This window comes from Anabas testudineus, chromosome 4 (genome assembly GCF_900324465.2).
Source record: "Anabas testudineus chromosome 4, fAnaTes1.2, whole genome shotgun sequence".
NCBI classification, from domain to species: Eukaryota; Metazoa; Chordata; class Actinopteri; order Anabantiformes; family Anabantidae; genus Anabas; species Anabas testudineus.
The window spans coordinates 6,081,886-6,097,127 of record NC_046613.1 but is presented as its reverse complement, the minus strand read 5'-3'; the positions used below and the strand labels follow the sequence as shown (position 1 = coordinate 6,097,127).

The 15,242-nt window shown below is 43.7% G+C and overlaps 1 protein-coding gene across 2 annotated transcripts in view; it reads left to right on the top strand.

The window, feature by feature from the left end:
* nhsa (Nance-Horan syndrome a (congenital cataracts and dental anomalies)) overlaps positions 1 to 14,834 on the top strand; it is a 50,484-nt gene extending 35,650 nt beyond the window's left edge. For both annotated transcript variants that reach the window (XM_026345187.1, XM_026345188.1), the window contains exons 2-9: positions 2,460 to 2,612; positions 3,546 to 3,661; positions 4,291 to 4,353; positions 6,162 to 6,354; positions 7,286 to 7,417; positions 7,909 to 10,713; positions 11,673 to 11,796; positions 11,877 to 14,834. In XM_026345187.1, the coding sequence (XP_026200972.1) occupies positions 2,460 to 2,612; positions 3,546 to 3,661; positions 4,291 to 4,353; positions 6,162 to 6,354; positions 7,286 to 7,417; positions 7,909 to 10,713; positions 11,673 to 11,796; positions 11,877 to 12,504 (4,214 nt within the window). In that variant the 3' untranslated portion in view covers positions 12,505 to 14,834. The remainder of the gene's footprint in view (positions 1 to 2,459; positions 2,613 to 3,545; positions 3,662 to 4,290; positions 4,354 to 6,161; positions 6,355 to 7,285; positions 7,418 to 7,908; positions 10,714 to 11,672; positions 11,797 to 11,876) is intronic.
* The last annotated feature ends 408 nt before the right edge of the window (positions 14,835 to 15,242 follow it).

Here is a 15,242-nt window from a genome sequence, read left to right as displayed (position 1 = left end):
GTGAGATGACTGAAGGCTAATGTGTTTTCTTTGGCCTCGTTTGGGGCAACAGCTGACCGCTGCTGACCCAATAAAGGTTTCCCCATATGGTCTCCATGAAAACCTCCTAAAAGGCCTTTTATGGACTCGTGTTCTATAGTCTCACTTAAGTAAAAGTCAGAGATTTCACTGAGCAACGTGAAAAGATGTACTGATGTGTGTTTTAGCCAGGGGAAGATAAAAAAGATAAAAACAGGGAAAAGCTGAATGGAGTCAGGCATCGAGAGCACAGTCTGTGTCCTAGTTGTTGTTGTTGTTGTTGTCAAGTGGTTTTTTAGTGTGCTGGAGATGTCGAAAGTGTCACAGCAGGGCCAACAGTTCATAGCTCAGCAGGGAGGCGGGCTGACAAACAGTGTTAAAGGGCTCATATTTCCCAACACATCACTGGTGACTCCCTTAAATCAGCACACTTCACAGCAGAAGTGCGTCATACGCTGCTGTATTGTGTCATTTTTTGATATATCGTGGGTTTGTAAGACACACATGCAGATGAACAGCAGATAAAACAGAAGGCAAGTCTGAATGAATAACTTTAACCAAGGCGTCATCCGCAATCAACAGCGTCTCTGGTCGAATCAGAGAATCGATGTGAGCTAGTTTAACATGAAGATTGATGCCACTCTGTGAGATGTGTGCTACTTACAGATGGATGGGTGGATCACCATGAGCCGCTGTTTTGTTTATGGCAGTGGATCCGATATGTCCCATAGGAGTTTATAGGTGTTCCCTGAACTCAGCTCAGTTTGTTAACTTTGAAAAACAATTTGCTTGAACAAAAATGCAATAGGATTCACTACCATATATATCTACTAACAAGTGAAAGTCAGTGAACAACACTAAAGTAAAGTGAAACTTAGTCTGAGCATAGTAAGGCAGCAGGAAAAGCAGTGCAGCTCCACATATGTAAATGTGCTCCCTGATGGGTTTACCTCCAGTGACTCCAGCTGAGCAGGAGACACAGCACAGAGCATGTTTCAGGTCAACGGGGTCACAGCAGAGGGCCTTTAGATCACTCTGGGGTGTTTTATGGAAAACGTCAAGTTGTCTCTGAGTAACAGATAAACACACTGCCTCACCTGGGGACTGCGTGCACGGCACAGTGTGTCCTGGGAAGGACCTGTGTGGAAATACACAGTAGCTGAGCTGTTATAAAAACACTTACGCAGCAGATCGATGAGCGGCAGGCCGAGCTCCGGTGCGATGCCGTGCTCGGCCTTCCTGACCTTTGGTAGCAGTGATCGCAAGTTGAACTGAAAGAGACTAAAGTTAGCTTCTGGCCAGAATACAAAACAAACTTGGAGCACGCTGAGCCATGGTTGCCTCTCAGCAGACATGTCCGTCAGACAGAGTGTGTTTCAGGAAAGCTGCCAGGTCAAGGACAAACCCAGGAATGTCTGCCAGGTAGGAGAAGGCTCACGGACGTGTTTGTCTGCTAAAGCAAAGGCTTAGTGGTGTTAATCCTCTGGATATTCCTTAGAATTTCCTACTGATGTGTAAGATTTCAACTCACCAACTCTTAATATACACTATTATTTGACTACACAGTATTTTTACACTCAGTTCTATTTCTACAATCCACTCTGTACATTTGGTCAGATAGATCTTTGATGATGTTTCTGGGTGTATGTGTGTCTGTTTCATTTGTGTGTGTGAGATAGAGAGATAAACAAAAGAGACTTTCTGTGCATTTGTTTTGTTTTTGATCAGTCAACAAGCACATGGTCATCGGTCATATTCATTGCACATATATTTCTGTATAAACTTGCATTTCAAACAGTCAACACTGAAACAACATGAAACAGCTTCTTCTAGACTTAAACATCATCCACCGCCCCTCCATGCCGTACCTGTCATTTGAGAGTCTCTAACCTGAGAAGGTGTGAGGGGGATTAGTCCAGGTCCTGGGTCACTGTTTAGCAGATGAAAGTCATAGTATCAGGTTACATTAAGACCTATTGTTTGTCACTAAGTACTAGTATTGCATTAGTAAACAGGCTATTGTCCTGTTGACTTGGGCCCTGATTATCCTGCTCTTCTTTCTCTTTCTTCTGTCTCTGGGATGAATGTGGTGTTTTACGTCCACAGTATATCATCTGCGCTCACGGCACCGTACTGTTCTAAAATCATTCATTTGTGGAGTCTGTGGAGTTTACCTTAATAATCTTAACCAGTGTGTCATCACAAAAATGCCAGTGGAAATTTAAGGATCTCCTAACTAGTACCTTTAAACCTCCCTGTGATGAAATGCCTTTTCATTACATGTGCTGACATGAGCTGTATTTGCAGTAGATTCAGTGGCTGATTTATAAAAAAAAGATAGTAATGAGCTAAACAGAAATTTAGTGACCTTTGTCCTCTCAGTTGCTCCATTGTGTCGGGGCTTTAATCGTTGTCTGACCTGCTCCGTCTCTCTCTGACAGCGGTGTCAAACCTGGATGTGGAGAGTAAGCTGACGTCACATTACCAATCTCCCTGGCACCAGCAGAGGAATGTTTTCCGCCCCAACACACGGCCAGCATGTGTAGAGGAGCTCCACAGGCAAGCCAACCTCAGCCTGTGGGGCCTGCACCGAGGTGAGGCCCTGTGTGATCACACAGGAGAAACAGGCAATGAGCAGTTCTTAAGTTTGTTCTCTGTCATTTCTGTGTTAGCAAACAGCAACGTCTTTTATTTGACATGTAATTTTAAACTTTTCTGTGTTTACTCTGGTTCTCATATGATTTAAAAGTCTGTGCTGGGATGTATTCTTCCCACCTTGAACGGCTGCAGCTTGTTTGTATGATGTGATTCTGGTGTCACTCTGCCCTCAAGTGGACGTGTTGTGCAAGTGCATGCTGGGTCTGATGAAACCATTAGACATCAGATGATACCCTAAATATGATTTTGCAGAGGCTGGTGTGTGATCAAATGATTTTATCAATCCCTGTGGGTGCATGATTTAACAGGAACACTTAATGCACTCCGATGTGGCTCCGTTAAGTAACTGACTCTAAAATTCAATCACCACCTCTCTGATTCAATGATGGGGCATTAAAAGCTTCACAAATGCAGTATTCATTGCAGGTCTGTTATATTGATTGGCTTCTATTGTAATCCAACATCCTTGTTTTACCACTGTGTGGCTGTATTAAAACAGCACTCACAGGCACATGCTGCATGTACACTGAGAGAGTTACTGGTTACTGTAATTGTATCCACACACTTTAAAAGCTGCATTTCATAGAACAGGGGCTGTGAAATGTATTAAATTAAAATTTGTCTAATTAAACTGAGGATGGGTTTTCACATGTTGTGAATTCTGTTCTACGTGTCTTACATTGTGTTAGGACAAGTGTTAAAATAGTGTTAGGAAGAGTTTGCAGCTAGTGTGGCCAAGTGCAACAACTAGAACCAACGATGACCCTGTGGATGTACAGAACGTTAGACCTGTTCTCAAAGAAGCTCTTTGGAACCTTTCTTATTTCCTCTTTCAAGTCAGACTTCCATGTTTTGCTTGATTCTTGTAGATCGCTCAGGCAGCAGAGAGAGGAGAGTAACCATCTCTGTGGTGCCTCCGATGCCCGTGTACCCCTCTCCTCACATCATCCACCGTCAAGAAAGGAGGGGCACAAATTTGACAACGGTGAGAAGATGAACTTACCAGCTTCTACATGTCGTACATTTTAATGTGACTTTTAGGACGTTGGGTAGTACAGCAAAATATCAACAGACGTCTGGGTTCAGATCTACAGCCTGCTGATAGTAATCTAAATCAGTCTTCTGTTTGTGACCATATTAAATTACTTGACCTTCTGTATTTATCCTGTTATACTTGAATGAACAAGATTTAGAGCTTTAGTTATCTATTTTTAATCGGTGCATCCTTGTTTTACATATTGTTAATTACATGTAGCTTGAAGACCATGACTTACACACAACTTGTGCTGTACTTTTGAAGTAAACATATTTCTTTCCCCAAGCAGCCAGAGAGACATTTTAGAGATGCAACAACACAGTTAGCACAAACACAGGTAAAAAGGGAGTGTGTGTGTGATATTTGGAGCATGGTTGTTTAGAGAGCTCTGAATTTATATTTTCATTTCGTCATCTTTTGAATGAATGAGATTTCATTTTTTCAGCTCATCAACCTGCTCCACACCAACATTACTCCTGTATTGTTGTCTTGTCACTTTGTATTTTTATGTGGAGTATCTCCGTGTTCATTTCTGTCTTGTGTTTTTGTCTTTTTTTTTGTTTTTGCCTGTGATTCAGTTTGAATCCACCCGCTCCTCCTCCCCTACCGAATGTTGCCACTTCTCTCCTTGGAGCAGAAAGGTACTGGTCCCTCCCTCCCTCCTGGCTCCTGTGTGCTCTCACTAACCCTGTATTTCACAACTCCTTACCTGTTCTTGTTTGTTTGACTCCTTCTAATTTACATAATGAAGATCTTTTCAAATGCATGCCTCGTGAATGCTGCCTTTCTCGGGCGGTGCTAGCGTCCTGCTACACCCGTTTAGGATACCAGGTAACAGGTTTGTCATGAAACTGAAGAAGCCCCACTTTCACCCACGACAACCAGTCGTACATTTAAGCCCTCAGACAGTTGTTGTTGGGGTTTGCGTAACGGCTCTAAACTGTAGTATGTGAAGAATGTGTGTGTGTGTGAGGGCACGGCAGCCTGCGTTTCTCTAATGATAGGGTCGACTTCTCTAAGCTTGTGTCTGTGATTACCCATGATCCCTCTGTGCTGTGGTTTCACCCGTGCACTATTCCCCGAAAGAGCTGACAGCCTCATGTTTCTCTCTCTGCGCTCACCGCAAATATCGTGCTTGGTGCCCACTGTGAGAAGTAAATGAGCTTGTGGACAGGGGCAAACACCACAAACCGCCGCTCCTTTTTCTCTCTCTCTCTCTGTCCACTCTTTGTCGTTCGTTTCACTCCTCTTTCAACTCAGACGGCCCTAAAACTTCTTTCCTCTCTTGTGACAAATCAGCTGTAAACGCTCTTGCTTTGATTTCTTTTTTTCTACTAGTTGGGTGAAGTTTCCAAGGAAACGGGTTTCTTTTGTGGCCGGGGTTTTGTCAGGGTCTCATTGGTCTGCTGGGAGCAGAGAGCACAAAGGCTCGAGAGCTGACTTTAAATGGGGGTGGGAGGTTGTCTGGTGGTGTAGGTGGGAACCAGTTGAGCCTGAGAATCACTCCCAGCTTCACATTTGTCTCTGTGTAGCAATCTCAAGGTAAGAACTTATAAGAGCAAATTCGTTTAGCATGGAGCTAAACGTTAGGGGGATCTACTGACTTTCAGCTCGAGAGCCTGAGGGTGCCCATGGAAACAGGATGTGGAGTATTTAGAGCAGCGGACTGTGCAGTGATTGATGCTGAAGCTCAGAGGAATGCAGCAGTGAAGTATAAACTCCAAATATTTCCAGAGGCTGATTATTATGCAGGGGAGTCACATAGGTGCCACAGATTGTTGGAGCATGAGCTAAGAGTTTTCAAAGCAGCGTGTTGACGGGAAATTACTATTTACGCTGTCACATTTCTGTCCCGCGTTGTGGTCGTTGAGTGAAGGAGGCATCTCTTTTTCACAAAGCAGAAATAGTGTTTATCCCGACTACAGTTTGTACCAAGGCTCTTACTGGTCTAACAAGCTCAGATGCAGTCAGGTGGTGAAGGCTTTTCACATCTTTATTCCACGTACAAACAGCTTTTCCTCAGTTTAACATTTTTTCATCAGTGCATGTTCTTTTATGCATGAAAGCTTTGAAAGATACTTGTGCTTTCTCTTCTCTGTCTCTAAAACGAAAGAATGCTGTTATTTCCATGACTTGGTGGATTCTTTGCACTCCAACATGAAACTGAGCTCGTGGAAGGCCCTGTGTATTGTTTTACCTCTGCACAGACACTACGCAGTCTTTGCTGCAGATTAATAAGACACTGATCGCCACATTCAACCTTTATGTCTCTCCCAGTGCAACTTTTCTTCCTTTTGACGATACCAGTGTAATTCTCGACATTAACCTCTGTGCTCCACACAGTCCCTTCTCTGAAGCTCAGTTTGATAATTTAACTCTGCTGTACCATTTCTCATGTAATGCCACCTAACCTAAACATCCTAACCATGCAAATATCCATCTGTTGCAGGCTGCGCCCTCTGACCCCGACACTGACGGGGTGGCTCTAGGTCACCGGTCTAAGTTTCCCATCCGTAACATCCCCTCTACCCTGGACAAGCAGACTAACTGGTCTAAAGCTCTGCCACTGCCCACACCAGAGGAAAGAATGAAAAACAGTTCCCAAGTCATCAACTCATGTGTCATCCCCATTAATGTGACTGGTAATTTGAAACGATTTCACCGTTTTACAGCATGTCTCAATTTGATCATTGTGTCAGAACCAAACTGTGTATAGATTTCTCCTTTAGTAAACGTACTTGACAGAGAGTAATACCTATCAAATAAATACTTATACATGCTACAAAAGTCCAATTCTTCTTTTAACTTTTACTGTTCAACACTGTATCACTATGTTATACTATATGTTATAATGTAGAGAAGCTAACAGTGAGATGAGAAGTGTCACAATGAATCAACCAGTGATTCACTCACTCCTCACAAGAGTGCCACTTCTTATTATGTGGACTTTACATAACAAAATGAAATACTTGCAAGCCATTTGAAAATGTAGTAATAAACTTTAAGATCGTGTTATCAAAGCCACTGTTGCTACAGTTACTAACTTCCAACGTGCAAACCATGCTTTGTGCCCCGTTAACTTTCTTTCTCATGCTCAGCGCTTTTGTGCCTGTGATTGCAAAGAGGCAAGTTAATGTGACATGAATGCCAATTAGCAGTGTCCAAGTTGTTGAAAGGCCTGCCTGATGTTCGTTACTCACGATAACACTGACTGGGAAGGAGAGTTATGCACCGGCACTGTCAGACCAGTCATTGCTATGGTGCTGAAAAGCTTGACCTGCAATCACATGATAGTTGTAATAGTGAGGGAGAGACAGGAAAACAAGGGGGAAATGCAAGTCAACTGACGCAGAAACCGTAATTTCCTTTTGTCAGTAAACCCATCAACATGCTGAGCTTAACTAGTATCTACCTCTACACTTTGGGTTTGTCTCACTGTGGCTGTGATCTCCTCCGTTCAAGCTGCTACTTCTGTACAACATGTAACAGATTTCTTTTTTTGAGCTAAAGAAGGAATCGTTGCAGTTGCAGCCACTAAACAAAGATTCCTCAGATGTCCCGTCTCCATTGCAGGGGTTGGCTTTGACAGAGATGCTAGTGTGCGCTGCTCGCTCGTTCACTCCCAGTCTGTGCTTCAGAGGAGGAGGAAGCTTAGGAGACGGAGAACTGTCGCCGGCATTCCTCGACAGGTGCAGCAAGATTTGGGTATGTAACTTAAACAGCAGTCACAAAAAAAGGGTCTTAAGATAAATTTAAGTTGCTTCTGGTGATGTTTATGTTATTTGTTGACATAATGTATGGTATCACTTAAAATAGTGGCTTAATTCATATGGTATAAATCATGTGTGTATGTTGTAAAGACAAATGTGCTCATAGCTGTACGGATTAACTCAGTGTGTTAGATTCTATACAGCATCAGTAAATTGTAGAAGAACCAGTGAAAGACCAGCTATATGCCAACGTAAATACGAAAGACACCAACTAGTGAAGCTAGACTTATTTTTGGCATTCCTTTGTTCTGTCTTTTAATGTATTTTAGGCTATTTCATGTTTTTATTAGACCGTCGTCAGTAGATAGATGACAGGCAGTGAGTGGGGAAAAATATTGGGAATGACATGCAATAAAAATCCCCAGACACATCCAGGGATAGATTGTATTTAATACTTTCCTTCTTTGTTCTCCTTTGTTCCTCCAGACTCTGACGACTCTCCTGGTTCCAGAGAGCGGACAGTGATAGTTCATGCCAGTCCTGATATCACACCATCCAACGAGGAGCTGGCGAGTCATCTCAGCACCAGAGACTCAGGTTGCCAAACAGAAGACTTTCTGATCTCAGGAGCGCCGTCTCGGAGAAGGATCAGGGCCCAGAGAGGCCAGGGAGTCTCCCTCTCCCTCTCCCAGTCTGCAGGCAACATTTCCGCTCTGCCGGACAACACTGACGCCATGTTCACTGCCTCTGTAGGAGCATGCCTTCGCACTCGGAGCCTGCCCCGAGACAGCAGCCGGATAATGGAAAATGGGCATAATGACAGCGATGAGGAGGAGGAGCTTTCCCCCTTTGACACTGAGGACTTCCTGCCTGGACCAGGGAAGTTGATACTGAAGGATGAAGAGGAGAGCACGGATGACCAGGCCGTGTCTGAACACCAGCTGGGCTTGAAGTACAAGCAGCTTTCAGAGAGTCCAGAGCACAGCTGGATGGAAAGGACCAGATCCCAGCTGCCCAGGAAAGTTGACATGGGCAGCTGTGAGATCTCATCTAGCTCCGACACATTCAGCAGCCCCGTCCACTCTGTCTCAGCTGCAGGAGTGCTGGGAGGCCAGTTGGACCATAAGGAGGACCACCAGTCCTCTAGTGGGAACTGGAGTGGGAGCAGCTCCACCTGCCCTTCACAGACATCAGAAACGATGCCCCCTGCAGCCTCTCCGCAGCTGACCGGCTCCTCACACTGTGACTCTGAGCTCTCCCTAAACACTGCCACTCACACCAACGACGACCAGACTGGCTTCATGCTGGACCACTACCAGGGCCTCAGGACACAGCGGGCAGGCTCTTTCTCCTCCACAGCTATGGACATATTAGAGGAAGCAGGGGTCAACACTCCCACTGAGGGGGATTGGACTTACTCCCACCCAGATCCTTCTCACTCACATGACTTCAGCCCTGAACCGAGCAGAGAGGTTGAGAGCAGCCTGGGCTGCCCCAGCTTCACCAGCATGGCCACCTGTGAGAGCAGCTACTCTGACAAACCACTGTCCGAGAAGGCAGACACTGTCTCCCACTATTCTGTAGACACTGAAGGCTACTACACCTCTATGCACTTTGACTGCGGTCTGAAAGGCAGCAAAAGCTTCACTTACAACTATGCAGCTTCCAGTTCTGATTGTGGACTGTCTGACATAGGCGGGCACATGACCTTCGGGAGACGCTGTGTGTCTTTAAGAAAACCAAAGGTGAAGCCGTCTCCGCCTAAGAGGAGTTCATCCTTAAGGAAAATATGCAGTGAGGGAAACATCCCTGAGAAGAAAGAACCAAAGATTTCATGCGGGCAGCAACTTCCACTGTCCTCCCAGGAGAGGAAAAGGCAGCTGGTTTTGTCCAGCTCCCCAGGTCATAGCGAGAACAGTGCACATGCCAGAGAGTCACCTGTGGTGTGGGGGGTTGAGGGTTCGGCGGATCTACCTGACTTAGGCGTGTTTAGCTCCAGCGATGCACATTCGTTTAAGGACGAAGGGGTTGTACAGTCAGACTACGCAGATTTGTGGCTCCTCAATGATTTAAAATCCAGCGATCCCTATCGGTCTTTATCAAACTCCAGCACAGCCACAGGTACAACCGTTATCGAATGCATCAAGTCGCAGGAAAGCTCTGAGTCGCAGACATCCCAGTCCGGCTCCAGAGCAACCACCCCCTCACTCCCGTCAGTGGAGGGAGACTTCAAGCTAACGTCTCCTGAGAAGCTAGCAGCCCTCGCCAGTCCATCCAGCGGCTACTCCAGTCAATCAGAAACCCCGACCTCCTCCTTCCCCTCTGCTTTCTTTCCTGGGCCGCTGTCACCATGCAGTGGCAAGAGAAAGCCAAAAGTGCCAGAGAGGAAGTCATCTCTTTCATCGCTTTCCTATAGGGATGCAGCCACGTCGAAGAAAGACCTGGAGCTGCCAATAATCCCTCCCTCCCACCTTGACTTAAGTGGCCTTTCTAATATGTGCAACAAGGCCTCAACTTACAGAACTCCTGAAATCCTTCAGCAAACCAAACAAAAAGCTGCAGTGTCAGCCAAACTGGCAGCACCTATTAACTCAGAGCTGTTTAATGCCCATTCCATGTCCATCACGCCCACAGTGCTGCACTCAGTACAGCTCAGACCCATCAGAAAGAACCACGAAGGAGGTCATGAGGAGAAAACAGCTTCCAGGCTAAAATGTCCCACTGTGAATTTAACAAGCACGCTCTCCAGTAGTCCACCGTTACACAACTCACATCACCATCACATATCCTTGAAGGTGTCCTGTCAATCAGCCTGCACTCTGAACCAAGAGCTTTCAAGTGGAGAAGCAGCGTGTCGGAATGAGACAAGGAACAAGCACGACCGAGAGGTTCCTTTAGAGTGTGTGACAGCATTCAGACGGCAGCCAGAGCCTCCTGTAGACGTCACTGACGGCACCGCGAGTGACGAAGGAGACGCGTGCAGAGAGTCTGTAGAAACATCTGTCTGCTCTGTAGACTGCAGCCCGCAGCCTTTACAACAGCAAAGCACTGAGCCATTCGAAGAACAAACATGTTCTTCTCCCTCCGTTCTGCACAGCTCACCCAACAGATCCAACAGTCCAGATAAAGTGCCTGCTACCGACAGTCAGTCAGAGTTGTCGGACGTGAGTCCATTCAGTAATGAAAGCAGCAAAGAAGAGGAAAATGAGTCTTCAGGTGTTTCAGCCACAAGTGCCTCTCTGGATGGCAAAGAGGAGTCCACCCCGGACACAGAGGATTACTTCAGCAAAGGTATTTATTAGTCTTTACATCACGGCGGTGCCTAAAAAGTCTGTGGAGCCTTCAGAATAGTTTTCTGTTTTTGCGTAAACCCCAAAATATGAAGAGAATCCAAATCTGCTTCCACCATGTCTCACAGATGGATTAAGGTCCTCATGATGGAATGCAGTGTTTTGGTCCAAAGTCTTAAGAAATCTACTTAGTTTGAGCTGTGACACACTTCTACAAACCTGTGTTGTCAAGATCAGACCCTTCCAGACTGAAACACCTGAATCTAGTTTCCCCTTTACACAAGGTTACAAATACGAATATTATAGATTGGATCATATTTTCTTTTTTGTTTAATATGTTTCATTTGATCTCCTTTACCTAGTTTTAAGACCTTCATGTGAACGTCTGATCACATTTTAGCTCAGACATTTAAAATTTTAAGCTACATTGTATTTTTATTCAGATCTACCTTCATGAGCAGCAGATACAACTAATCACCAGGTCACCGACCAGTATTGGGCTTCAGAACATTTCCTGCTGTGAGGAAACATGATTTGAAAAAACCCAGTTCTAGGGTATTTTTGCAATTACCTTGATTTTGTTCCTGGCCAGCTCCCAACAACAATAAACTGGTTTCAATTAAAGTAGGTCACTCAAGTAAACCAGTCATCAGGACTACTATTTTTTTTCATGTACTAAGTAACCACTGTGAAAAGTAGAGCAAATAAACCTGCTTGGGTTTAGTTTCAGTCTAGTTGTCGGCACCTCTCTTGATTGTCAGTTACTAATTAGCTATTAGTGAGTAGCAAACCGACAAAAATGTTAAAATGGTCTCAACATGTTTTCTTCTTTGTCAAACAGCTGTTGCTCTGATCTTTCTCTTTTTGCTAAATAGCTGCTTCTTTGCGATGAGTGACATGCTGAAAAGCTGTGTGTACTCTATGCAGCACATTCAGATGTCGACTGATTTGTGTTCGCAGACTCGACACCCAGTGATAATGCAGTGTCCCCGCTGAGTGACGAGTCACGGACAGAGGATGACAGCGTGTTTCTGTCGCCCACCAAGACTCGAACCACTGAGGATCTGTTTGCCATGATACACAGGTGAGGATTCTCAATAGCAGACTCTGTGTGTTTATTTTGACATTTATAGAGATTCTTAAGATGCATGTCTTCATTTTCAGATCCAAAAGGAAAGTGCTCGGTAGGAAGGACTCCACTGAGTTGGGTGTGAGGAACCGCCTCAGCGCTGCATCAGGGAACACACCACCCAGCAGCACTGGAAGCTCTCCAGTGTCGTCGGTGTCATCCCCCTCCGCCGTGACCTCACCAGGCCTGCAGAGGGTCTCCGGGCCCATCTACAGGAACGCAAAGAGGTCCAGCACCTCCAACGAGGAGTTCAAACTGCTGCTGCTCAAAAAGGGCAGCCGCTCAGACTCCAGTTACCGCATGTCAGCTACAGAGATCCTCAAGAGCCCTGTCACGCCTAAATCACCTGGAGATTCTCTGATGGACTCGCCCAGACAGCCAGAGGAGTTTGGCTCCCCTCTGCAACAACAACCGCCTTCAGGACCAGATCAGCTCTCCAGCCCCTATCCCAGAGCCAACACAGAGGGCTTCTCCCCAAAATCCTTCTCCACATCCGCTGCTTCAAGGCAGGGCCGGCCCAGAATCCCACCGCCTGCCAGCAGCAGCCGCTACAGCATGCGTAGCAGACTGTACTCAGCACCCATGCAGGCCATCTCTGAGGGCGAGACAGAGAACTCAGACGGAAGTCCGCATGATGACCGCTCATCCCAGGGCTCCATGTAGAAAATAAAATGATTTTGTTCATTTACAGATTAAACCAAGTGACCAGAGCGAGATCTAATATATATGAGATGAGGTGAGGGCAACAAAGAGGTTCATTTAGTATAAACAGAAATGTATTAATTGTAGCTCAGTTTGTAGCTGTCTCCTGTTGTTTTCTTCTGTGGATTCTACACGTGTTATATATAAAAAACAATCTATACAAAATGTATTTTTAAAAGAAGCCCTTCATGGACTTTATGGTCATTAGAAAAGTAGCACCAGATCTGTAGAAACAAACACGATTTATTGACATCAGATAGAGATGATTCATTCTTCCTGTTTCCTTCCAGGTTTAACAATAATAATAATAATAATAATAAACAAGTTTGGTTAGTTTATGGCACATTACCTAAAGCCACATATGACTGCCTTCCTTCAGCCCTACTAGTTTATTGTTTTATATTAACTGTTCTGCAGTCTGATTTTAATCCAAAATGTAGAAAAATAAACCTCCCAAATTGACATTTGTACACTGTATGTATTCTATGAATACCTATGCAACTGTAGACACAGTTTGGAGAAGGTGAACACCCTGTGCAGAACATCAAGACTAACACTGTGTGAGAAACAGCAGGAAAATAAAATGTGAAGCTTCGATGCATCTGTTCATTAGATGTGATGAGTTTTTATGTTTTACTCAGCCCTTTTAAAAATATGTAGTACATCACATGCAAACTCGCTTATCATGACAGCATTTTAAAATTCTGATGCAATACTTAATCAGCAGTGAGACTGTTAGCGGCAGGAAATGTTGGAGCCGAGCAATAACGTGACAATCTCGAGAGACGAGAACGGAGCAAGTGTTAACGTGGGAGGTGACAAAGTTATCAAAAAGTTGGAGGATGAGGAGGAGGAGAGCTGTGGACGACTAAAGAGTTCATATGTTTAAAAAAGTTAAATGTAATAATGGTCTTTTCTGGTTTGCTGACTTGACGTGTTTATGAATTGTTGAAAGAGGCTAGTGGAAAGTGTTCAGGGGGATCAGACATGCCTTATTTTACCCAACAAGAGACAGTACGTGACAAAACATGAAGTTGAGTGTTTCTGTGAGATATTCCAGTTTCAGTGGAGGACGTGGACTTAAAACATGAAGCCTGGTTATTGTCTGGGATGAAAGTTAGGGATTTAGTGACGTGGCATTTGCTGCTACTTCGTACCAAATGCTAGTCTAGTCTGTTCCCTCTTCAAAAAAAGTAATGTTTGTATGTTCTGTGTCGCAACAATCTAAATGTATTTATTTTTTTAAGTGACAGAGAATCTATGAGCGCTCCCCTTGGTTGAGATATCCTAAAATATTTTATCAAAAATATGCAATGAATCACTGGTATTATTAGCATATTTTACTCCAATGCTTATTTTGTTTATAAGAGACATCTTAAATCTTATTTGAGCCACTGGTTGCAGACATGAGTTGAAAAGCAGCTAATGTAATTACATGAAACGTCATTAAAAGATGGCATAAACAGTTATAAGCTACAGTTATAAGACACAGGTTGTAGTTGATACCCTGGCCCTCTAAAGCTGTTTTTTTCTTATTATTTTGTGAGTTTGTTAATGGTGTTAACTGCAACCATCATGCAAAAAATAACAGAGTAATTATATTACCCTATGGAAAACAGTTTTTAACTATTAGTACATGGTAAATAGCAGCTTAATTTTGGCCTTAATGATACCCCATACTAATGCAATAACACGTAACAGGGTACATAATCGGTGTTGTCTGTGAACCATCATTCCAACCTTTTTATTTTTTTTGCACTGATAAAGTGATGTTTGTGTAGTTTCATTAGTCTCTTGCTGTACCTGGGTATTTATAGACCTTTACATGGAGCTGTTTGACTTTCCTTGAATAATGTTGACACTCAACAAATGCTTTCTGCCAAAGGCTAGAACATGTACATCACAGATGGCATTGAACTGTTTTTCTCTTCTTGTTTACTTGACTGAAACACAAACCAATACTAAAGACGAATTACAGCATAACTTATGGTACTAAAATCATTTCAAATCAGATCAGCCTTGATATACTGTAGTTATCTCTTTTCTTTTTTGTACAAACTTGTAAATATAATAACTTTGGGAATTGTCACAAAGGATGTTGAAATGTTTCTTATGTAAAAAAAAAAAAAGTTTACATTAATTTTAAACCTTTGTATATTTTTGAGCTGTGGAACACGTCTTGTATTTATTTTTAGTAAGCATTGTGAAAATCCCATAGTAAATCCTATCAAAGCCAACTGCTAGCACAACAGGCTGCTTAGCAAATGTGTATAAAAAGACAAATAAATGTGACTGCTTTGAAAACGGGTGAGTCTGATTTTTATTTTGATATTTGCTTTTTATTTAGGAGTATAAAAGAAAGTAATGTGCATCATACTCCTTTTTTATATGCAACCACTGTTGCAGACAAGACAAAAATGTTTTATTCAGTACCTGACTAGCACAACTAACACTATTTATACCGGGTAAATGATCTAAATAGTCAAAGCATTCTTGCCAAACATTCATCCAATATGTTTGTCTTGAGTCTTACCAGTCTGATAATGTATGTGGGCCTTGAACTCACCATTCCCAGAACATGTCCGAGTGCCTGGCTCTCTCCTCCCCGCTGGTCCTCCAGCATCCTGTTTGTTTAAGTGCTCGTGTTATAAAATATCTGAGCGTATTTTTCCATGCAGATTCTCTCCAAGTCAGTGAGT